The following is a 26,263-nucleotide window of genomic DNA, read 5'->3' as shown; positions in this document are numbered from 1 at the left end:
CTGAAAATATTACCTCAGAATGGCACAACCTTTAGTGCCCTGGGCACAACGATTGGATATCCAAGGAACATAATACATGAATGATTTGTCACGACATAAGAACAAGAAGAAGGTATACTATTCCTAGTGTTTAAACGTGAATTTTCCAGTCTTCTTGCAAAAATCTTTGCTTTATATGTGTAATCGTGCTGTGTTGATGCCCTATGGCAAAACGTTCCTACAGTACATTGTATTTTCCATATTTTACATGTTTGTTTCGAGGAAAGGACTATTCAACTATCAAATAATAACTCAATAAATAAATAAACTTAGGCCGAAGGAAACGGTGTACAGTCTGTCTTAAAAGTATCGCGCAAAGTGACGGTGGATCCATCAAGCCTGACTGAGGTAGGGCCTGCTATAATTTGAAAGTCACCGAACCAATTGACCTAGGGAATAGACGAGGGTGTGAATTGCTTCGGTGACTCAAATTTAGTAGGCCCTTCCTCGGTCAGGCATGATAGATCCACCGTCACTTTGCGCGGTACTTTTAAGACAGACTGTATAGTCGGTCAAATATGTATCTTTCCCGGCCGCCAAGTGGCGCTACGGTCTGGATTCGATAGTTGGCTGAGCCCACACCCCAGCTGCCCTGGCGGCTCTGGCGGCCCTGTGACGTCACGCGCGGGGGGCGGAGCTACACCGCGGCCGGCTGGAGAGTGACCGCAGACCAGCACTGGACGGCCTCGCCGCCGGGTGCTCCGGCGGGTCTGGCCGGGAGAGGCGAGCAAGCGGATGCGTTAGGAATCTAACGAATGTGAGGGCAGCGCGATGGTCTAATGATGGCTGTGCTTTCATGCGCCGTGTAAATTGTAGACTGAGTGCTATGAGCTATCAAAGGATTATCTGGTGTTTCAACAGGGGTCGCTGACCTAAAAATTAAGATGGTTGCTCTTGATACGATCGAATGCTTGGTGATATGATGATTAGCGCAAGAGAAATATTTAATCGAATTATGACCGGTTATTTTTTGATAAAGCAAAAACTTTTTTCATTTTTTTTTTGGCATTAACGGGAAAGCGTTAAGCCATATCTACTGAAAATCTTAACCTGCGCCGGGCCGGGGGGGGCGATTTGCTTCCCCCCAGGTTTTTCGCAGATAGCCGAAAAACGGCGGCGTGCAGCGCCACCAAATTTTGCATACCTGTTTTTCCATCTATTGCGCATACTGTGTGCGAATTTTGACCTTATATGACTTAAGGTCAGGTCAACAGGTCGGTTTGAGTGACCTAACGTCACAAAAAGTTTGAACTTGCACCAAAGCTACAACTGTTGACCGATCGATATGAAACTTTCAGGAGTTAGTAAGGGTGACAATATCCACAAAATGTATGTCTCGGATTTTTTTTATCTATGACCTGAGGTCAGGTCAATCTCACAACCTCCCCATTATAAGTCAATGGGATAAATTTCAACTTCATCTGAATGCCACCCGATCCACACAATATATTCACTATTCAGGATCATGGTGTTGCAGGTCCCTGGTCCCGGCATCTCAAACCTAGAGCGACTACACTCAAGTTCAAGCTAACGGTCTCCACTCTCCAATTCAGATACCTATCGAAACCTTTCCGCGACCCGGTGCTGTGGCTCAATCAGTGGGCCAGCTGGCCGCAGACCATACCCGCAGGGCATGAACCTTTGACCATATTAGGTCAACACGCCGTGGCCCCAGCCCGCTCGCCAGGTCCGCGCTCATTGGCCGACGCGGCAACCGCACAACCTGTCCCCTCCCCTCCGTAGTACTCGCAGCGGCCGGCGGATTCAGCCAAGTTACCGACCTGCCCAGCGAGGGGAGGGCCGGCCGGGAAAGATACATATTTGACCGACTATACATATAAAACGAAGATAAGACAACAAGCGATAATGGATTTCGGTTAATAGGCGCATATCTAACCATAATTTTGGCTTTGTAACCAATACAAAATATTTCAAAGCCCCTTTTAAGCAGAGCAGATAATTTTACCAACAATGTTAGTTTCTAATTTTACGATGCAAATATCATGCAATAATGATGTCAATTATACATTCCCTGGGTCAATACCTCTGGGCTAATGCGATGCTCTATAGTTCAGAGGTCATTGCCCTGGGCAGTAAACCCGGGCAGTAAACTTTTGTTTCCTGCCCGGCCTATCAAATAGCATGGCATTTTGACACCGACAGTTTCTTTGTCATAGTTTTACTGCCCGGCTCGTGTTGTGCTTAACAGTTTCTTTGTCATAGTTTTACTGCCCGGCTCGTGCTGTGCTTAAGACATACCCCGGCATGTAGGAAATCATTTCCCGACCTAAGTGTGGTATTTATTTTACCGTATGGTGTACACGATGCAAAAATGAGCCTTTCAAAGCCATACAGGGTGTCCCAGAATTACCCGAACATTGTTGATTAGCGTATAAAATAAGGCAAACATGATTGCGCTTTTTCCTTTTTGTCATCCTATATAGTCAACTAGGGTGGCTGTGAAATAGCACATGCAATAAATACGCTTGTTACAAGATCAGCCGACAATGATGGAAAATGCCAGCCATCGCTGGTCTCAGTTGTTTTACGGGTCTCCCGAAACTGGGTGTAGGCCTGTTTTCTTTGACCTCTTGCCGGAGGATAATACGATCATATGAGATAAACTTAACATAAAAATGTTCCCAGGTCATAAGGCATTATCCCCCAAAACAAAAAACTCTGCCTACACCACTTTTGCCGCGTTTTTTACATCTGAAGTGGAGAAGCTCCATGTCTTAACATGGCGCGACCTTTGGCTTCCAACAGATTTGGTTTCCAAAACAAACCCGTTCATGGCCATTTGCTTCACGGCATCCAGTTTTTTTGTACTGGTACAATATTACCGCAGTAGTACTCTGTGCTAACGATTGTCTTTAGGCCATCATATCAAGCCTAATGAGTGCACGGTGGCTCAAAATGACTCACAATTTGATTTTCGTCGGGTGCCTGGCCGTCTCTGCTGTTGAGGCGTTGTAGCCATCTGTCGTTCACACACGCCTTTTTCGGGCGGTTCAAATGACAGAATACCTTCGTTAGACCACAAAGTAAGCTTCAATATGTTTTTTTTGTTGTATATGTTATGTTTTTGGGATGAATTGTAGTGATTTGCGCTGCTTTTCCCGTAGTTTTCGCATATTTTCAGGGAAAGGACCCCAAATTCCAAAATTTTGTCGAAGATAGTGGTGCAAAGTTGACTGATGTTTTGTAGATAATCCTGATCTATCGTTTAGCTAGCTTTTAGCTAGATCGGTGACGTTTGTTGTCCATGACAAGAAACCACCCGTTTGACAACTGGTGCATGGCCCTTTTTGGCCGAGTCCAAGCTTGTCAATCAGGTTTATCTCTTGCTCTTTCTGACCTCGTTAGCTGATATAATTGCGCTTTGCTCAATCCTAACTGCTTGCAGATGAGCTGCTGAAGCTCTCCAGCAAAAACCATGCCGAAAGTCCGTTTATAAAGTTGAGAACGGGAGTTGATTCACCATGGATGCCTATTAGTGGCTTAAGCTGAAAACGGAAAAGGACTACTCTTACTTGACTCTGGATAATAATTGACTCGAGTCGTTACCGGTCACCAAAAGCATACAATCCCCAAGCTCGATAGCTAAGGGATATCTTATAAAAGTATGATGCTTGTATATCATTAGAATCGAGCGCTATCGTATTGTTAGCCAGAAAATAAATGTTCGGGTAATTCTGGGACACCCTGTACTTCCCACCTTTCTTAGGAATTAACTTGGGAGATGAAAATTAAGATTTGATTAATAGCTTTGTCGAAAATTCAAAAGGCAAGGAAACGTTAAGAAAAACTGAACAATGCATTGATAAATTTAGGACCTTTATCGAAGCATCAGGTTCCAGCTCCCCTATCGGAAGCATGGAGAAAAAAGACATAAACCAGCTCCTATGCACTTTCTTAATTCAACTGAAAAGGGAAGACGGAAGTAACTATGAGATCAACTCGATGAGGTCCACGTTTTCTATGCTTGGTAACTTTTTTAAGAGAATTGGTAAGGGAAATGTTGAAGCAGACGACAAGTACGTTGGCTTCAGAGACGTAAAGAAAGCAAAAATAAAGGTGCTTAAAGCGGACGGTAAGGGTAACCGACCCTTTCACTCAACCTACGTCTCCCATGAAGAAGAAGAGAAGCTGTACGAAGCGGGCGAACTGGGTTTTGACAGTCCAGAATCCCTCCAAAGGACGATGTGGTGGCACACCACACCTCTTTTTGGACATCGCGGACGCCAAGAATCCAGGCAGCTACAGTGGGGCGACGTAGTTACTTTTGAAGACAGATGAAAATGGCCAAGAGCAGACATGCTCATGGATCCGAGTGATGGATCTATGATCTCAGTGGATCTCGAGGTACATTGCAGGTTCGGATCTATGATCCCACCTAATCCGGCTTGAAAAATCTATCCTGGATCTATGATCTCACAGGATCTGACGATAAAACAAGAACATGGATCTATGATCTGAGTGGATCCCACTATGCACAACATTTGAAACCAGGTTTCCAAGTGTTTCTATGTCAGTAAGTGCCATAAAACTATGGATTATGACGTTATCACATAAAATTACTAAATAAGAACGGCCCACCAGCTCCAGTTCGGCAAGCACCAGCACAGTGACGGAAACTCAGTCTGTGATGTCAGGATCGACTGTGGTGTTCAACATCAGCAACTGCGGGACAGTCAACATCAACACAAAGTCGTAATGAGCACGGCACGGGGACCCCCGGAGCTGGCTGACTAAGCTGTCGACTGTTCCAAAATGACGCGCAGATAAAAAAGTTCAATTATTTGCGTTCGTTTGCGTTTCGTTCCGATAGATATCGCCACATGGCCCAACAAAGTAATATCATCTTTCGAGCAAAGCAAAGGGTCGATGACCCCAAACAATCTCATGCTGGTATATTCAAAATGACCACGGGCCGAAAACGTTTCCCAGATACTTAACCCGGCCGGGCCCGGGGGGTAATCCCCACCACCGCAGCCCGGGGGGCGTTTTTCGCCCCCCCCCTGTCTAACTCCGTAAATAAGAGAGCTACGGAAACAAAAGCGGTACCAAACAAAAGGTCCTTACGAGACGATTCTAAAGCACCTAAAATTTTTGACCTCAGGTCAATTTTCAAGGTCAGAGGTCAAGGTCAAAGGCAAAAACCGGCACATGTGTAGTGATCTCAAAGTAAGCCTTCTAGAGGACGGCAGGCTGCATCAAACCGGCAAAATTGGGTGTCAAACGAAAGAAGAGAATCTGAGGATTCCGAAAATGTGCTTAAAATTAAAGGTCAAGGTCAAGGTCACGCTCAAAATTGACCTCAAACTTGGCACTTTTTCGCACATCTTGCGTGCTAGCTTCCAAGATGTTTTGAAATGTTTTGAGGCTTATCAGTTCCCTATTTGTGGTTCATCTTACGATACAAGGCTGCTCAAAGGTCAAGGTCACAGAAGAGTATCCCTGCTAGAGGCTATTTCACTGATTCAAGCTAGTAATAATAAATAAGACAATTTTGCCGTCTAGAAGCTCTAAATGAAGGCTTAGAGGAAAATAGATGCCAGATTCGTGATCAGCGGGTATAAATCCATCATTAATGACCTCTCATGTGTCAAGGTCAACCAGAGGTCATTCGAGGTCACATGAGGTCAACATAAAAATTGACCTTTTCCGAACAAAATATATATCATTCGACGCGGCTTGACAAGGCGAATGCGATGGTACCATTGCCGTAGCTCTAGGACCTTTTTTGTCGAAGTTATTTGCGAAAAACTAAAATTACATTTCGGGGTCGTTGACCTGACCTCTGACCTCAGGTCACCAAAACTATTTTTCTATTTTTCTCTAGGTCAAACGCTACACAACCGTGCTCGTAATTTGTCTTTATCTCTAAAACTCTATTTTTAGCAGCTATTTGAAGTTTGCGCCTGTGACGCCGAAGTTTGCCGTGCAGGGGTCTAGAAAAATGGACCTTGTGACGTCATCAATGGGGCTAGGTTCAAATTTTCTACTTCAGAAGATGTCAAATTGATGTGGGAAAAGGTACTGAAAGTTTTGCTTTCCTATCCCTAAGCGTTCGGGAGCTATCGCAAATATTCGCCAGGGGGGGGGCGAAAAACGCCCCCCCCCGGGCCCGCGAGGGTTAACCCGCGCGGGGCTGGGGGGGGGGTAAATTTTACCCCCCCCCCTCGCGAATTTTTGCAATATCTCAAAAAACGGCGGCGCGCAGCGCCGCCAAACTTTCAGTACCTTTTCTTACATCAATTTGACACGTTCCCTGAAAATTTGAGCAAAATCCGTCGGAAAATTTTTGAGAAATTGACGTTTTAGTCACGTCATGTTCGCCATTTTCGCCTCAAAAACGGCAAAAGTTCAAACGCCGCTAACATCTTCATTTTTAAAGGAATCAAGACGTAACAAAAAAGGTTATACGTAATTCTACTTTGTCTATCAAATGGCTATCTCGGTTTTTTGAAAATTTTGGATTTTGGCCCAAATTTTTTCAAAAAACTGCTTTTTTGGGAAAATGATAATAAAATCCAAAATTTTGAGTGTATCGAAAAAACCGGAATATATGTCAGAGAAGTGGTCTATGTGCACCTACATACCAATTTTTAGAAGAATCGGTTCAAAAATGTGGGAGTTATTCAAGATTTTATGACGTTATGACACACAAAATTTTTGAAAAATGATTTTTTTTTGGAAGTTCTAGACCTCGTACGGAAACAAAAATAGCACCATTCGATTCGCCGTGAAAAACTGCATCAGATAGACACCTTTTTAGGCCTTAACAACCAACTTCAAAATTTTACCTCACTTGACCTGACCTTGACCTGACCTCGACCTGATATTCATCTAGAGGTGGTCCATATCACTTATTGAGTGTGCCTATTGAATTCTATGAGTAAAATGACCCATAAAACATGTGTCGCACATGCCCTTTTCTATATTTTGTTTTTTGGTGACCTGACCTGACCTGACCTGACCTTGACCTTGACCTCTGAATGATATTGTATGCAACGAATATTGTTTTGGTAGCCTAAGAACACGTTTTGGGCAATCAGTCTCAGTCGATGACTCCATTCTTCGGCAACTACGGTGCAAGGCCGATACTGTAGAAACTTGCAATTTGTACCCTTGACCTGACCTTGACCTTGACCTCAAACTTTAAATTAAGTACATGTTTTTAGTTGTTCGTGATGAGATCTTTCGATTGGCGTTTGATTTTTCCAAATCGGACCATTAGTTCGGGAGATAACAGGGGGGGGGGGGGTAAAATTTACCCCCCCCCCAGCCCCGCGCGTTCGGCTGGAGACCCCAGCCCCGCGCGGGTTAAAGCATTACCTCCATTCTGAGCGGGCCGAAAGCAGATACCAGACCAGTTTTCCGAACGCTCGTGCCAATACTTAAGACATACTCTACCATACGGTAAATATGTCACCAAAGTCACCGGACGAATCTTAACCCGCGCCCCACTGGGGGGGGGGGGAAGGGGGTATTCATAGCCCCACCTCCAATATCTTCAATAATCTGCAATAACCTTCAAACCGCTTGCGTATCGACGCCAAACTTTCAGTACATGGGTGGAGCTTTTCCGGGGAAGTTGGTGGGGCAAAAAGGCATCAAACCTACGCTGTCCGACTGTCGAGTTGAATAAAATGAACACTGAATCAATTCCTGTCATTGCAAACGTAACATTTTGCATAACACGAACATTCCAAAGCTCCCCAATGATTGTTTTTCAAAGCAACAAAGTTCTGCAAATCAGCTAAAGTTGGTGGGGCAAAAGCCGCCCCACCAACAGTATGGAAAGCTCCGCTCCTGTTTCAGTACCTTCGGCTGCATCAATTTGACACCTTGTGTCCAAATATGAACTTCGTAGCTACCATAGGTCGGCCGGAAATGACGTCAGAGTTACGTCATGTTTGACCGATTTCGACGCGAAACATTCCACGGCAATGGCTCACAAGAGCTCAGTTTTTAAGCTAGATACAATTTCTTTGCATGAGGGGACTCAGAAAAGACTGCCATATCAAATTGCCATCTCGGATTTCACAGTATTATTTTTTTGAAAATTAAATAAAAATTCAATATTTATATTCTTTCAAAAATTTTTGATTTTTCGAAAAAAAACGAAATGTATGTGATAGGACACATGCTTATGACCTACTCTAGCAAGTTTTAGACAGACATCTTCAGAAATGGCAAAGGTATACGCATTATAGCAATGAATTCACAACTATAATTTTTTCAAATGTTTTTTTTCCAGTACGTATTTGACATGGTACACCAATATAAATAGCACCATCGTGTTCCTGAGCTCAAACTGCATCCGATAGACACCTTTTTGTTGAAAAATTGTAACTTTTGAATTTGACCTGTTTTGACCTGGAAGTGGGCTGACCTAAGCTAAATTCAACTCAAAATGACCTCGAATGACATAAATGACATCGAATTAGAAATATACGGCTTAAATGGACCATAAAACATGTGTCACGTGACCGATGCATGAAAGAAGCTTTCCGTGACCTGTGATGATCTGACCCTGACCTGAAAATCAAAGTAAAAGTTTGGTACCCTCAGGGTATCTAAAGCATCTGTTGACGAGTGTGTAAACAAAAAATTAGCATGATCTGACTTGTAAGTCGGCGCGGCGGCCAGAGCCCAAAATGTGAACAGGCCGAACATTGATAATTTTTACTTTGCCCCGCGTTCGATGTCTCTCGGACGGCGAAGATTCTACGCCGTCCGGTCAAACACGTTCCATAACCGCAGCCGAGCCCCCGCTGACTTTGGACGGGATTGGCCGGACGACGTAGAATCTTTGCCGTCCGAGAGACATCGAACGCGGGGTTGGCCTGATCTGTGACGTCATCGGTGACCTCGAGGTCAATGAAATTAGGTTTCGCTCGACAGTTTTGCCGGGGCTATCAAAGGCCGTTTAAATTTTGACGATCGGCTCAGTAGTTTCGGAGTTATGAAGGGGGGGGGGGCTATGAAGAGCCCTCCGCCCCCCCCCCCCCAGTAGGGCGCGTTATACGCAGACCCCAGTGGGGCGCGGGTTAAAAAACGCCAATTCACCTCCAACGACGCCTAGCCGCACCACTTCTTACCATAGTTCATTTTGTTCCATCTACGGCTAACACTGGAATGATAGGTATCCCAGAGTCCATCCGATCCCTGACACGAACATCCTTCAAAATAGCAATTTCTGAGCAACACTTTTATAGAGTTGCGTGAAGCAGCTTACGATTCATTGAGCGATCTGGCTCAAAGTAGTGCTTTTACGAGTGTAGGTCAACACGTGACACGCGCAAGAGTGAGTTAAGGAAGCATCTTAACCCTCGCCCGTATTGGTGTTTTTTCCAGCCGCGAACGTATAAGGGGGGGGGGGGTCCGTTGGACCCCCCCTTGCCGTTTCGCCCCTGATCGAGCTAGAGCTTCGCGGAAAAAACGAGCGTGTTGCCCGTGACGAGAGGAAGCCGATGATACCTAATTTTAAGGTCCTAGGTCATTGGTTGACCTTGCAGGTCAGGTCAATGACCCAAAAGTCGGGAAAATCGGAACCTGCTAGAACGTCGTAAAGTGTGGCTGCTATGGGGTTTTTCGGGGCGCTGATCACAAATATCATGTTAGTTTTGATCACAGATGATGTCTTTATGCATTTAGTCCAGGTCGGGTCAGGTCAGGTCAGGTCAACCAGTAGGGGTCCTGCCGGGTATTCCTAGTAGGTGTCAACCGCCTCTGACAGCTTCGTAACATGTTACGAAGGCACCAAAACTACTTCGTAAATGTTCATATGGATGCTAAATTCGAATTCAGCTCCAAAAACTGGCCTAGAAACATGTAAAACTCGAAAAAGTGAACCGAGGTCACCAAAGGTCAATGACCTGACCTGACCTTCAGGTGACCTTGACACCCACCCTAATGCATGGGGGCAACATCATATCACATGTTTGAACGCTTGAAACCACGAAAAGGCTGCAAATGCGTGGCTAATGCGAGCCGACACACGCTGAATCGCGATTCCGGCCAAACATGGTCTCGAAAAGTAGGTCACAGGTCAAAGGTCATTGGGGTCAGGGTCATGAAATTTTCAGGGTAGGTGTAAAATTGATTAACGCGAGGGTACTGAAAGTTTCGTCCCGATCGGCCGCTTTTTACGCGAGTTATTCGCGAAAAAACATGGGGGGGGGTCCGTTCGACCCCCCCCCCCTATACGGGCGAGGGTTAATGGGTATACTTGGCTCCGAAGAACCAGAGTGTAATTATTTTTGTGTGTGTAAACGAAAATGCGTGCTTCTTATTGCTTTCATTTTTACTCTTGCCTGCCGGCAAAACTTCAATACCTACCTACTCGAAAAAATAATATTATAGGCAGACTGGTATTTGACCAAGTTATAAAATGGACACAAACATCTATACTACTATTTGAGGAGGGTGCGTCTGTCCGTTACCGAGGTCCCAACTTGGTGGTGCTTTGCGTGGACTACAGGCCAGACCGTTGCACCTAGCCCGGTGAAATTTGCACAACTTATAGATCAAGGATGCGCGACGTGCCTTTGAGGGGTCTCAGCTTGATCAGATTGATAGGGAGCGCGTGGCGCGTGCTCAAAAAGTGTAAATTCGCGTCATAGACTTTACATGTATAAATCGGCGTGCGAAATCGGGCGAAAACGGCTAATTTTGGCCGACACGGGTCCAGTTCCCGTGCAATATCTTGGTGACCAGGGGTCCGACCGGCACGGGGAAAACAGCATCGTGTACAGAATTGAACGGGCTATTGAATGGTGTGCAATGCAGAGGATATCACGCGCCACGTGCACCGGAGAGGGCACTTTTATTTGAAAAAATTGCGGTTTTTGAGGGATTTTGGAATAAATTTTATTTTTAGGTGACCGTTAAATGGAGCGAGTTGAATCAACGCGTATTTGCAAGAGAAATGTACCGCCTATCATATAAAAATTGTGAAAAGCTGATTGATCCAAATCAAGGTGGTGCAAATCACAGGAGAAAATGGTGTTTGTCAATTTTGTGCCACTTTATTAATCACACGGGGTTTGCTGCATAACCTGATACCTTTGGCAATTGAATATGGTACCATTGGATAGAGCATTCAATTCTGTCCAATATTCACTCTTCATTTTTGCATGATTAGCAACAGTATCCTTAAAAATGTAATTGTTCCAAACCATTACATTGTCATTTTTAGCGAAATTCATCGATGGCCCTCAAAAGACTTCACGCCAGTTATCGAATCATTCTAAAGTAGAACGCATGATAATACGACACGGGCACCTCGATGCGATGTATCTTTTTTGTTTTATTACAAAATGCTTGGCCGTCAAAAAGAAATCGAACGAAATGGATACCAACCAAATCGACACAGACCAACCCAATACTCACTGGTCAAAAATAACCCTTCTTCGCGTTGCGGAGCACGCGGGTAACCCTAGTTCCTTCTATTTTCAAACTCACTCTTTCCTCTGCCAGAATCTGGTAAAGGTACCTACTTAAAAAGTTACGTCTCATCATATGACAAAGGCATGTGAGCTGTGTCAACTAAAAGATCCATTAATAACGCTGTCATGTTTCCCAAATATTGCGTGTGATTGTAGCAAAATGTAACCATACTATGCTCCGGCCCACGGCTGCTTCCAAATATCGCATTCGGCCCGCTCCCAAAAAGGGTTGCCGACCTCTGCTTTAGTGGTTACTCTTAATCAGTTCCCTGATATTAGGAGCATTGTTAGGAGTAAAAAAACATTTACTTATGCGGTCTGAAAACCTTATGGACGCATTTGGCCCGACAAAGGTACATTTTTGTCTTTTAACCCGCGCCTTGGTGGGGGAGGGGGCTATTCCTTGCCGCCCCCCTCAAGACTTTTCGATATATCTCCAGAACCGCTACGCCGTTCGTCATCAAACTTTCAGTACCCCTCCGGGCTTCAATTTTACACATTGTGACAAAAACAAAATCCAAAGGCAATGTTAGGTTGGCCGCACATGACTGTATGACGTCAGGGTGACGTCATGCTCTGCCGTTTTCGACCCTCAAAAAAGGTTTCGCGGGAAGAGCTGTCAGGCCTATAGCTTTGAAGATACAGAAAAACGTTTATTGCATAGGTGTACAATTACCAGGGCTACTAAACCGCTATCTCGAAATAATTTTGATATTTTCGAATTTTGACTCCCAAAATCTTTATATATATATATATATATATATATATATATATATATATATATATATATATATATATATATATATATATATATATATATATATATAGCAGATAAATTGGGACTAAGTTCATGACCTTACACAAAAATTGGTATGCGGAGGAACATCATGGAAATTTGACACAATATGATTTCAACAATTGTTTTTCATTTGATATTGAAATTTTAATCCTAACATATCGCGCAGTCATGGAGCAGCGTCGGAGGGAAACGATTGGTGAGTTAGTTCGCGCCGGACAGAGCGCGAAGGACATAGTAAGTTTAACTGGGTACCCAAAGTCTACCGTGTACCGAACTATCGCGACTGTAGGAGCTGGAGGGCATGTCGCTCGACGTTCTTACACACCTCGCAGTGACCGAAAACGGACACCAACATTCCTGAGCGGCTTGAAACGCTCGATACAGGCCAAACCGAGGACCTCGATGAACAAGCTTGCGCGTGCCCGTCACGTGAGCAAGAGCACCATCAGCAGAGCCGTGAGAGAGGTCAGAGGACCTCGGGATGAAGTCGTTTACCAGAAAACGACGAAGCCTCCTGACCGAACCAGCAAGATCGATACGAAGGGAGAGGGCACCGAAGGTCCTCAATCTCCTCAAGCACCTCGGGAGTGACGTCAGAGTATTTGTCGATGAGAAAAAGTTCATCGTAGAAGAGGTCGCCAACCGCAGGAACTCGCGGGCTATCGCCTACAGCCCTGATGAAGTGGCTCCCGTGACGAAAGGCAAAAATCCGGCATCAGTAATGGTGTTCGGGGCCGTCGCAGGTGATGGCCGCATAATGCCGCCCCATTTCATGCCTCCTGGTGTGATGATCGACACTGACGCGTATTTGACCATCCTGAAGGAGTCTCTCATCCCCTGGATGATGAAATACTATGACTTGAGCAAAGTCATGCTGGTGCAAGACTCCGCCCCAGCACATGCTTCCCAGAGGGTGCAAGATTTCCTGAGCCAGAGGATCCCCCTATATGTACCCAAGGACATATGGCCCTCCAACTCGCCTGACTTGAATCCATGCGACTTTTGGATGTGGGGCGTGGTAGAACAAAAGTCCAACTCGACCACTCCTGCCAACGTTTCTGCCCTGAAGAAGGCCATCAGGAAGGCAGTCAGCACCATTGAACAGGACGAGGCCCGGCGCGCGTGCTCCGCTTTCCGGCGCCGTCTCGAGAGGGTGCGGGACGCCGACGGCGGTCACATCGAGTGACAAGGCTGTGCGTACATGACACAATACACGTGCGAACTTTCAACTTTCTGTGTTTTCATTCACCGTATTAATAGCATGTTAAAATTAGGTCTGAAAATTCCCAATTTACCTGCAACACCCTGTATATATATATATATGTATATATATATATATATATATATATATATATATATATATATATATATATATATATATATATATATATATATATATATATATATATATATATATATAATAAAATGCAAAAAGTTAAAAAATGAAATATATATGATAGCCCCTACCGACTTCTATTCACATACCAAATTTTAGCTCGATACCTCCTTTTGGCCAAGTTATTGCAAAAAAAAACTGTTCAAAATTGATGACGTCAAATTTTAAACTCAATTTTTAGCAATTATACACCTTTTTCAGTTTGTTTCGGTACGTACGCGTCCAAGTTAGAACTAGCGGATTTCTTGTAGACATACTGCAAAGCTATGTATCAGTATAGTATTGCCGTCGGCCGTTTATAGCGGTGATCGACATTAGAGCATTTAATTTCGGCGCAGCAGCAAAAGGCGCCCGGTTTCGGCGTGTCCGCATTGTATTTCGGCGATGCCGCTGGAAATTGGAGACGGCCACACGGTATTTAGCACAGCAGCAGCCAAAGTCGGCGATATTCATTGGGTTACATGCAGAGGAAAACGGGAACAGAGATGGGTGGGACTTTTTAATCCGCATAGGGGTCAGGGCGGGCTCAACAAGAAATTGGCGTAGGCGTGGCTGTATGTAAGTTGTAAGGTGTGTTCATGTATTGAAATTTGGCGGCACTGTCCTGTAACGGTCCGATATTATGTCGTATTAGATATAACGTGTCACAGCAAATGGTTACAATCATTGTCCAGAATTGGAGGATCAAAAGCATGCGATAGCATGCTTTTGCATCCGGAAATTCCCATTGGTGGGTTGCTGAAGAAAAGTTCGGCCAAGCCTGTTTGTCAGTATGTGAGTGAGTATGTGAGTGAGTATGTGAGTGAGTTTGTCCAAGCTTTTTTGGACCTGGAGTCAAAATGGGTGGACCGATCGGGACGAAAGTGGGACCGTTCGACTCGTCTCCGGCGAGGTAAACTTTTGGTACTGGCCTCGGTTCGCTCAGTGCTTCGTGGCACATGCTATTCCGCTTCAAAGTTTCGGTGACACGAAATTTTTTGTCAAGGCTACAGGTCACCCCGAGGTCACGGGCAAAGCCATAATGGCGGGACACATCGGTAACACCTTGAACCAGTTTCCAGGGGGGTCACCGTCTGCGAGGGGTGCAGGCTGCACGTGCTGGGGTCGGAAAACCGTTTTGACGTGAGGTCCTCTGGCTCAAAGAAATTTTAAGCTATCAACCTCAAAATCGGTTCAATGGTAGTCCCAGGCAAGGCCTCCAAAATAATGCACATTTGGTTGAGCTAAACTCTGTGGTGCATGAGCTATGCACGTGCAAGCCGATTGCACCCCTTCGTACGTTGCCACGCCTGCAGGGTAAACGGCAGCTCTAACTGGTTCAAAACTTGCAGGTCATAAGAAGAATACATTTGATCACGACATTCCGGCGAGATAATATCCGAGGGGTGCAAGCTGCGCGTGCGGGGGGCGGATAACGGTTTTGACGAGGGATCCTCTGATCCCGGGAAACGTCGATCTAGCGACACAAAAGTCGGTACACTGATAGAACTAGACACACGCTACATGATGTTATGAAAATGACTGCACTGGGGTGCCTGGGACATGAACTATGCACGTGCAGTTAATTCATATCTTACTGTAGGTAGATCTCCACACCAATCTCGCGTGCTTTCAAGCATTTTTGGGATGTTTCGGTTGGTTTCAGGTTCAGTCCAAGCTCAGTCTGGGTTTCGGTGGTTTTGCCCGGTGTGTGCCCTCAGTACCGTTCCTCCAATTCTGGCCCAAGGCAACGCAAGAGCGCTGCCGGCATCTAGTTGATAATTTTTGCTATATAGGGATGGCCTTCATGTAAGGTTGGGTTTGTCGGGATGGAAGCGGGTCAAAAGGAAAAATGTGTGTCGAATTAAGCGAGTGCGCTTCATTTACTTGTGTTTTGGAAAATGTGATTTCGAATCGAATATGTTTATTTTACTTGTATGCCGCTGACTAAGTGACAATAATGCAGTCACGAAACTGTCTGGAAAAGCCGAGTACTTTTAGATTATTTGGGTAAACATGTTTTAGGATACCCTGTATGTAGTTTCCGTTGGTTGTCGTTCCCGATCAAAATGGACAACTCTCGGGTCAATGGCTGGCGGCGTAGTGGGCCCGTACCCCCCCCCCCCCCCCTGCCCCCCGTCCTCGCCTTTGAGCGTGCTGCCTGTTGACTGGCGTCCTTTGTCCGGTGCCGGCCATCGCCAGGTGCCCTACGAGATGCTGAATAAGAAATTTCGCAGCTCGCAGAAGACGCTGGACCGCGAGCTGGCGCACTTTTGTTCGTCGGCCAGCGATCTGGAGAGCAGCCTGCACCACTCGTCGGTGACGGTGGCCGACGTCAGCCGGCTGCTCGGCTCCGTCACCGACCGACTGCGCGCCCTCAAACGCAAGGTGAGCGAGCGCCGCTTAGGCCGTCAGCGCCAGCTCCACCAGCATTGGCCAGAGTGCAACCGTAGCTGCCGTATCCTTGGAGTGCTGCCATGTGAACAGAGTGGGGGAGGATGGGGTAATTTGGCCGGCAGTAGGTACAGGTCACCCGCTGCAGTAATGTGCGGTATCCGTGGTGGCCGCTGGCCAGGGTTTGCATCTCTATCTTAGGACCTCTTTGTCCGACTGCCATGAAACTTGGAATGTAGCTTACAAGTGCCGAGACCTTTTCAGCTGCAATCTCGTCTTTTGCTGTCTACCTCTGGATCACTCCGTATTCTAAAATCGTCGGCCAGAGCCATCTGTTGAGGAGATTCGTAACTACATTCCTGACTACGCCACTGATACCCCAACCACGTGATTCGGCAGCGAGCCAATCACCGTTTTTTTTTTAGACAGCATGATTGGAGCCGGGTGCCCTTGAGTCGAGGCTAGCGCTTCTCGGTTGTGGCGTGACCGAGAGTCGGGTCGTAGAGCGAGGTCAATGGGATCAGCCTCGTCAACCGCGAGGTCAATGGGATCAGCCTCGTCAACCGCCTCCGGGCTAGCGGTGCGCTGGGCAGCGCGGGTCTGGGCAGACCCTCTGCGCCACCGAGCGTGTTGATAGTTCTTTCTGGGTAAATATGGAATGCATTCATGGCTGTGCTATTCACGATACCGTATAAGCGAAAAGGGCAGGATGCATAGCCACGACAGCACAGCAGCTGTTTCCGCACTTTGCACAGCGGTTCTGACGAGGTCACAACTCGCATCAATAACGATTCACAAACCAGTTATGGCGTGGAATGAGTAACTTTGGAGAACGGAAAAATCCGATTGGGATCGAACCCGAACCCTCCCGAACTATAGCCCGACACTAAACCAACCCGCCACGAAGACACTGTCAAACCGTAAGCATAGTCGCTATGTGGTGAGCGAGTTAAAGGAACCCTCCCACCTTAAAAAAGTTAATGAATTGGTATGAAAGTGATGTCGCTCGGTTCAGAAAGAGCAAAAACGAATATCTACCAAATTTCACCGAACAATATTCACCGGTTTTCAAGATATTAGACTTTTACTTTTGTTTACTTTTTTGGGATCTCCGCTGTTCCTAGCGACTTCATTTTGGAAGTGCGGCGTTTGCGGCAGATGTTGCGCGCAAATAACATATACCACCACTGCTTCACAAAGATGTTAGTATAAGGTTTTAAAATCGTTAGATCACCGCTGACGTCACATTCTAAGGGGTATCCCAATGCATTAGCCTATTAGAATCCGAAAACTTCAAGTTTGAAATTCCATATCTCCGAATTAAAGCATTTTTCGATGTTATCTATATTACTTTTTTTTTACAAAACAATTCCGGTACATATCCACACACACGCACACACAAACCCATACACACATGCCCGCTCGGACACGGTCAGGAGGCGTTCAAGCGCCAATCCTCCGTGCGGCAGTTACAGTCCCCCACCCTCCATCCTATCTGGCTGCAGAGCTCCTTGTGGAGGTAAAAGAAGGTATAACCGTCCCGTTGGTGACCTTCATTCAGGACGTACGCCTCGTCCACGCAGCTGACTCGCTGGTCGTCGTAATGGAACCACATGTCCCGTCCTACACTGTACACGTCAGACACATAGTGTCCTGAGTGCGTGGCGCCACCGTAGTGGCTGACGACTCCCACCAGCCGATACGTAAAGTCGCCGACCAGGTCGACGGGACGGATTGACTGATCTTCCTGGACGCAAAACTCGGAAAGGTGCACCTGTTCCACGGCGCCGGCCGGCTCTCTCTCCTGTGACCTCCTGATAACATGGAGCTCGCGACCCTTGTCCTCACGGGTCCGCCCCGGCTTCGAATTTGAGTTGGCGGCGTCCAACACCTGCAGCTCGGGTGGAGGCAATGGCGGCGACTCAGCAGCAGCAGTCGCCGATGGCGAAGGACGAGCCGGCGCCGTGGCCCCGGCCGACACTGGAGAGCCTGCAGTGGTGGGCGCTGTTGGGGCGGCGGTGGCGGCCGGTGGGCCTGAGGGAACCTCCGACTTCCTAGTACACAGGGAAGGATTTGTGCAGTTCCACTCGGGAGGCCGGGTGACGTCGTCCGCGACAAACTCGTTCAGCGAGAGGAACTTGGGGATGCTCACTTTGGTCCGGATCTTCTTCGCCTCATCCCCCAGAAAGACACACCGGTTCAGTTGGAGGATCAGTGTCCTGGGAAGCTGACTTATCTTGGTGGTGACGTAACACTCATCGTGGCGGCAGTGCTGACAGAGCAGGTGGCGCCGGTCGGGTCGCATGCTCAGCCGCAGCGCGTCCTGCAGCGTGGGCGCCTCGGTGCCCTGGTGGTGCGGTACGCTCACAAACCAGCTGATGTTCTCTTGGCGCTTCAGAACTGTCTCATGACACTTTGTGCACCTGTAACTCTCGAGGGTCTGGTAATGGAAGTTGTCGCGGACCGGGTTGTCTGTCGATCGACGAGCGTCGATTTCGTCTTTCATTGTGTCCAGCAGGCGCAACAGGAACTCGTTGGCGTCCTGCATCTCGGTGCCTCGAAACGCCGGATCGATGTCGGCGAAAACATGGCGCAGGTCATTCAGGTGTCTGAAGACTAATTTGCTGAGCGCCTTCTGGCGAAGATCCATCAGTTTGGCAACGCCACACAGCGTGCGGCACTGGCCGCTTTCGACCGGGCCCGAGATCAGGGACACCATCTCACTCTGGAACGGTTGGAGACCCAGCAGGGATTGCAGGGTGGCGTTTTGATAGCAGGTGTTCCCATAGTTGGGCAGGCCGATGTAGAGTGGGTCCATGCTGTTCTTGTCCGAGTCGAGCGGCGGGATGACTGGATTCAGCTGTAGGTCGTGACTGGTCGTCTGTGCCTTGCTCTCTGACCCTGCTTGTCTCCTCTTCTTGCGCGCCTCAAGCTGGCACTGGCTGCGCTGTCGGACATCCTTGGCCACCTCCAAACGCTGAGGTGGGCGGGAAGGAAGCGAAGTGCTTGTCAGCAGGATGGAAGCTGCGTTGCCTCTGATGATGGCGATCGAACACCGCTGGAGAAGCCACTCCGTCTCCCGTCTCTCTCCCGTGAACGCGGACACCTGAGCTCCGATTTCTCGGAGAAGACTCTTTGTTGATGGGCCGCAGGAGCCACTTGTCTCAAAACCGATTGGCTGAAAACGGAAGCGCCGACAGAGTTCTGGGTATTTTCTACGTTTTTCTTCTTCCGCTTCAGCGGCAGCTGCCCCTGCTTGGACCACCGCCGAGGCGAGGCGGGACTCAGCGTACGTGTTGACGCACGTAACATCCTAGACAAGGCACTGTCCCTGTGTGAAAGGGAAGATGGTCATTCCATCTGGGCGTTTGCCGTCACCTCGATTGATGCCGAGCGGTTCTAAGAGGGCGGGCACGCCGGCCGACTGCAGAGCTCTCCTGATGACCTCATTCAGCGCTGTGTGTCGGGGAAGTCTTCCAGCGCTGAAGCGGCATGTGAGCGTGTGATGACCCTTGCAGTCTGCCACCGCGCCGCACTTGCAGACATGGCTGCTGTTCACGTCGGCCCCGACTCGTAGGGCTATGGCGATACGGACGGTGTTGTTATCTAGAAGGGTGCCGAGACTCGCAGACGGTAATGCTCGCATCCATGCGCCGCTCTCAGGTGTCGCTGCGCTGAGGAGTCGAGCGCGCTCAAACTGGTTGGCCGCAGCCAGCAGAGAATCTCTCTGCTTTTCTGCGAGGGGATAGTCCCACTTCTTCTGCTGGCGGCGAGCATCAGCGTCTGGAGTCATTATGTCACCTGCCTTTGTCAGCCAGTCAGCCGTCGATTCATCCAGCTCCTTAGAAATAGCGGCAGTGAAGAGAGGAGGTAGAAGAGAAGACAGCAGTTGCTGACATCGGTGGAATGAAGCTATGAAGCTGGGCAGGGCGACGTCTGTAACTCGTCTGAGACCAAGCCCTCCAAGAGAGGTGGGTAGGACCGCCTGCTGCCAGCTAGTTTGGTCAAAGTAGACGTTGGTCAGATCCTGAACTGCTGACTTCAGGGTTACGTCCAGCTCGTTTAGTATATCCGGCTGAAGATTTACTGGTGCGGCTCTGAGCAGGTACTGGAGTCTGGGTAGCCAGAGGCAGTGGCGAAGGAGGTAGAAGGCTGAGTGGCTATCTAGGAGTTTGAGGTGGGTGATGAGGCGATCCAGTTCCTCTTTCTTTCGTCCTAGTGCAGTTTCAGCCGCTGAACTGGTCAGGGGCGCTCCAAGCACCATCTGTTCAGCATCGTCTTTTACTGCCGCGCCCGGGATGAGATGGTGCAGCTTCTCCACGTAAAGGGTGTGCTGCACCGCATCGCCACTGGCGTTGATGATTTCAACATTTGGCTGGATTGACTTCCAATCCGATGCGTGCCATGGCTGGAATCAGGTCTTGTAAGTCGGCACAAACGCCGTCAATGCCACCTCCCAGTGTCCCGTCGTCTAAATACCAGACGTTTAGAGGAGAGGTGACGTTGCTGGTAACTGACTGGACCGCCAGAGAGAACACAGCCGGTCCCGACGGGTCTCCTTGCTGCAGACCGGTTGCTGACCAGATGACGGACGTGCCATAATAAAGCGGAGTCGACACTGAGTACGCCTGCCACAGCAACGGGAACAATTCAGGCGCATGGATGCGCACCTGTCGCAGGAAGTGATCGCGGCGCACAGTGTTGAAGGCGTTGCGCATGTCTACTTTAACAAGCACGCTGTCCTCAGAGAGATTGCGTGCAAAGAGGCGGGTAGCGTGGGCAGCAGCTTCGCAGCCTCCAGGTGTCCCGAAGCCTAGCTGGTTCGGGCGCAACAGCGCCCCTAGCTCAGAGCTAAGTGGCCGTAGTGCGATCTTGGTTGCCAGTCTGCGGTATGTTGTTCCAATTGCGATGGGTCTGACGCCCCCGCAAGGCTTTCTTAGCGCAGTCAGCGAGGCAGCGTAGAACGCTGCATGTGCGGAGGCTGGCACTTGACCGCATATAGCCAGATTCACCAGCCGGGTGAGCGCTGAAACCAGTCTCGCCCCTGCCTCGCCAGCTGAACGGCCCACCAGATCCTTCAGGTGCGCCGGCCTCAGGCCGTCCAGTCCGGCACTGGCGCCAGGGTCGAGAGAGGCTACTGTCGCCAACACCTCTGATTCGGTGGCCAAAACAGGATGAGTGTCATCGTCTGGACCGGGTGGGAGGTCGAGGTCTTCCGGACTTGACGGATGTTTAGCCTTGAGGGACTCCAATACGTCGTCGGAGTCGTGTTCAACACGGTCAGCGGATGCTAACAGACGAATGGCGCCTCGCACGTCACTATCTTGCAGCTTCAGGGCGACGCCTCGTTTCAAACGCTCGTCAGGCTTCCGAATGCCGGGAGATTGATGATGATTTGTAGCCCTATTCGGGAAAGTCATCTGCTTGGTGCAGCTCTCTTCTGGTGGAAATGACGCAGCTAGGCTTGGTTCGGAGGAAACGGCTTCCATGTAGGCAGCGATTGAGCGTTTTACCTTTGTTGTCAGAGAGCTATTATCGGTGTTGCGAGCATCAATTTGGGGAACGCTTAGGGCCTTGTATGGAAAGCACAAGAGCCTTGACTACGAATTGGCTGTGCCGGTGTCTACAGCGTTCTCGATCAGAGAGGAGAGGGCCTCCGCCGCTGCGATCCTTGCCCCTCTGGGTATTCTTCGAGCCACAGGGCAGTTTTGTTTCAGTCTGGCCAGAATGAAAGCCAGATCGACTGCGGAGTCCGGAGACGGCGGCGACTCAGTACCCGGTTGTGACTGGGGTACTTTCGATGGTGGCTGGATGGGCCGCGATGGGTCGGTACTGACAGGTGAGTTGTAGACGCACAAAGGGCACCACCAGCTTCCCAGTGTCTCCGCTTGTGCTCTTGTGAGATGGACACAGCTGAGGTGCCAGTGGCGCCCACAGACGTTACACCGGATGCGGCGCTTCCGCTTGCTAGTAGAAGTGCAGCAGGGAGGCTCCTGGCTGTCTGAAGTCGCATCGGTAGCATAGTCATCGGTAGCATAGTTCTATATTACTATTTGTGGTGACGTAGTTTCTGTCTATTACGAAGGTCGCGACATGGTGCTACGTAGCGCGGGTTACAGGTCACACCGTTGCACCTACCGCGCTGAAGTTTGCGCAACTCATAGAACAAGGATGGACAACGTGCCTTTGATGGGTCTCAGCTCGATCGGATCGATAGCGAGCGCGTGGCGCGTGCCCAAAAAGTGCAAATTGGCGTCATAGACTTTACATATATTAATCGGCTGGCAAAAACGGGCGAAAACAGCCAAATTTGCCAGACACGGGTCCGGTCCCGGTGCAATATCTCGGTAACCCTGGGCCCGACCGGTACGGGGAAAACAGCATCGTATAGAGAATCGAACGGGCTATCGAATGGTGTGCGGTGCAGGGGTTGGCACGCGCCACGTGCACCGGGGAGGACACTTTCTTTTGAAAAATGGACGTTTTGGACTGATTTGGGAATTTATATTAATTTCAGGTGATCGTCAGACGGAATGAGTTGAAACAGCGCCTATTAGCAATAAAAATGTACCGTCTCTCATGGAAAAATTGTGAAAAGCTAATTGATGAAAAACAATGTGGAAAAAATCGCTGAATTAAATGGCATTTGTCCAAAATGTGCCACTAAATAATTACACGGATTTTGCTGCTTAACCTGATACGTTTGACAATTGAAAATGCTATCATTGGAAAGAGCATTCAATTCTCTCCAAGATCCAATCATCACGTTTGCATGACAAGCAACAGTATTCTTAAAAATATAAATGTTTCAAACCCCTGCAAAACGATTTTTAGTGAAAATTATCTACGCCTTTAATTTGTCATAAAACTACGCGCCTAAATTATAAAGCATATTTGACAGATTCTGAAGTGGAAAGCATGCTTATCAGACACGGGCACCTCGATGCGGTGGATATTTTTTCCACAAACCAAAACGTTTAGCCGTCAAAAAGCAATCGACCGAAATGGATAGATAACCCAACCGACACAAGAACAACCGAACACCCGCCGATCGAAAATATCCCTTTTCGCGTTGCGGAGCACGCGGGTCACCCTAGTCAGTGTCCAAACCGGTATTTGCAGGCCATGGCCACCAATTTGGCTATCTCAACTCAAAACTAATGTTAAGGTGGGATGGTCACTTTAACCCGCGCCCTGGTGGTGGGGGGGGGGGGGCTATTTTTTGCCCCCCTCCCCTCCAGACTTTTCGATATATCTCCAGAACCGCAGCGCCGATCGTCACCAAACTTTCAGTACCCTCCCGGACATCAATTTTACACAATGCGACCAAAAATTTTCCCAAAGGCTGTGATAGGTTGGCCGAAAATGACGTCAGAGTGACGTCATGTTCTGCCGTTTTCGACCCAAAAAAGGGTTTCGCGGGAAGAGCTGTCAGGCCTATAGCTTTGCAAATACAGAAAAATGAAACATAAAAGCTGTAGAATTGATACGGCTACCAAACTGCCATCTCAGATTTTTGAACTTTCTGTATTTTGACCCCCAAAAATAAAAAAAATAGATTTTATGAATATAATAGCCAAAAAATCAAAAAAAGTTTTTTTTTGAATTTCGAAAAAAACGAAATTTATGTAATAGTCCTTACCGCCTTCTCTCCACGTACAAAATTTGAGATCGATACCTCTTTTGTTTGGCCAAATTATAGCGAAAAACTGTTCAAAATTGATGTTAAATTTTTAACCCGCGCCCTGCTGGGGGGGGGGTGTTTGAACACCCCCCCCAGGCGCCGCCGTTTTTGGTACACCTTATCATACATCAATTCTACACATGTTGTGAAAATTTCAGACCAAGGTCATTCAAGGTCAGGTCACCAGGTCACTTGAAGTGACCTCACCTCATAAAAACTTTCAATGTCTGTCATAGCTACACCGAGTGACCGATCGCTTTGAAACTTTCAGCGATTGCTAAGAGCAATAGCATGTACAAAATGTATATCTCAGAATTTTGATATCGATGACCTAAGGTCAGGTCAATTTTGCGACCTCCCCATTATAAGTCAATGGGAGAAAATTGAAATGCGCCTCCTTTGGATGAAAGACATTATAAACACTCCCAAACACCGAATTACAAGTGGTTTAGACACACTGAACTTGAAAATGGTGTCCGTGACCCTTGTTTATGCCCTGAGGTCATCTTAGGTCACGAATGGTATCTAACAATTTTTCGCAAATAACTTTTGATAGAGGCATGCTAGAGCGCTGAAAACGCCTTAGATGTGTTCAGCTCGACGATACGGATCGACTGATATGCAACATGACCCTTTCCGGTCAGGTCATGACCTTGACCTGAGGTCAAATTTTCAAGTTGACCTTTCAAGGTCAAGTCATAGTTCATTCGATGCGTCTTGACGAGAGGAACACGATGCCGGTAAAAGTAAGCTCGTACAAGGCTTGGGTCAAACGTTATTGCAGAAAAACTGTTTTCGAAAAAATCGGCTATTTTTGCAGTTTTTGCCCCCTGCAGGCAAAACCGTTGACGTTAGGTCAAATCTGAGAGAATTACTCAGAAAGGGCGTTAATAGGGCTATCAAATGCGCTTTTCCGCGGCGCTGTAGCTCTATTGGTTCCCGAGTTATGCGTTGGCTTCTTGGAAATTTTCGACATTCGACCTGGAAATCGGCGAAATTTTGCCTTCAATGACCTCTGGTGACCTGACCTTTGACCTGATCAAAAAATTGACCGAAGTGATTTCGTCATTATTTTTGACGCTCTTTCGAACGCCGCCTTCCGCGTATCGCTACGTGGCCCAGGAGCCGAGTTACAAGGGGGGGTGTTCAAACACCCCCCCCAGCAGGGCGTGGAAATCCAGGACCCCCAGCAGGGCGCGGGTTAAACTCATTTTTTTTAAGCAATTCTAGACCCCGTAGCGCAAAACAAAGACCACCATTAGACTCCCCGTGACGAGTTGCATCGAATCAATACCCAATTTATGCAAAACTATCAACTTTAAAATTTGACCTTTTTTGACCTGACCTTGACCTGACATTCACCAGAAAGTGACCTAAGTCTGATGGTCTTATAACCAACACCACTGAGTTGGAGATGAAAAATTGGCCATAAAACATGCATCGCACAACCTTAGTAAAGTTGGGTTCATGTGCTGACTGCTGACCCTTGGTGACCTGACCTGTGACCTGACTTGGTATTGTCGGTGACCTCTAATAGCAACATATGTACTAGGCAACTGACGCCCTATCGCTGATTCTCAACAAAATGCGTTTTCCTCGGTGTTATAGCGCATTCCCTAGAAGACCCGTAAACGGTGAAACATTTCATCTTTGAACTGACTTGTGACGTCATCAGTGACCCCGAGGTCAATGAAATTTGGTTTCCGTTGACAAATTTGACAGGCCTTTCGAACGCCGTTTGAATTTTGCGGATCCGTCCAGAAGTTTCAGAGATATGGGGGGAATAGCCCCCCCCCCCACCAGGTTGCGTTATAAACAGACCACACCAGGGCCCGATTTCACCAGGTGAATATATTCCTGGCGTACTTTGGAAAAGTACTCCGACAAAGTACGATAATAATACTTATCGGTTTCATCACAGGCATATATTCACTACGCCCACTTTACGTAGTTTGAGAGCCACTGGTGCGCATGCATACATCTTATCAGGGACATGCAGTCACTATATTTTTCCGTATTTAAAGTCAACGAGTTTAAACGCTCCGATATAAAATATTTTAAGGAAATTTCTAGCTACGCTGATAAGAACTAAATTTGCTGATCATACAAGAGGAGGTACAGCCCACCGCTTAAGTAATGTAGGGTTTTACCAATCTCAACGGTTGGCTTTGACTAGCGATTGTTTAACGCGGAGTGATCGAAAAGAAGATGTCAATAGCTAAAGTTGCAGCTGCAAGGGTGACGATACATATAAGCTACAGGGTGTCCCAGAAGTCTTGAAGCTTTTTTATTTTTGTCGTGTGACCTTGCTATGCCACCGATTAAGGTGAATCATGCCTCAAACGAAAGAGAATGAACTGAAATTTTGTATTTTCATGTGTAGAGCACCACTTTGGTCAGGTGGCCCCCGTTGTGGGTCGCACAAGATTGAGCACGAGAGATCACGTTCTTCGCTGCCGCCAAGATCCCCCGGTTTGCGAAACACCGGTGTCGCCATGCCCGTTTCTTGTCAG

At 47.7% G+C, this 26,263-nt stretch overlaps 1 protein-coding gene across 5 annotated transcripts in view; it reads left to right on the top strand.

Moving 5' to 3' along the window:
* Positions 1–26,263, top strand: part of LOC122379412 (E3 ubiquitin-protein transferase MAEA-like) — a 223,803-nt gene that overhangs the window by 48,181 nt on the left and 149,359 nt on the right. For all 5 annotated transcript variants that reach the window (XM_043361624.1, XM_043361623.1, XM_043361621.1 and 2 more), the window contains one exon: positions 15,875–16,060. In XM_043361624.1, coding sequence (XP_043217559.1) covers positions 15,875–16,060 — 186 coding nt within the window. The remainder of the gene's footprint in view (positions 1–15,874; positions 16,061–26,263) is intronic.

Source organism: Amphibalanus amphitrite, unplaced genomic scaffold (assembly GCF_019059575.1).
Source record: "Amphibalanus amphitrite isolate SeventyFive unplaced genomic scaffold, NRLGWU_Aamphi_draft 000077F_arrow, whole genome shotgun sequence".
NCBI classification, from domain to species: domain Eukaryota; kingdom Metazoa; phylum Arthropoda; class Thecostraca; order Balanomorpha; family Balanidae; genus Amphibalanus; species Amphibalanus amphitrite.
Note: the sequence above shows the minus strand (reverse complement) of the source record. Positions and strands in the feature narration are given on the sequence as shown.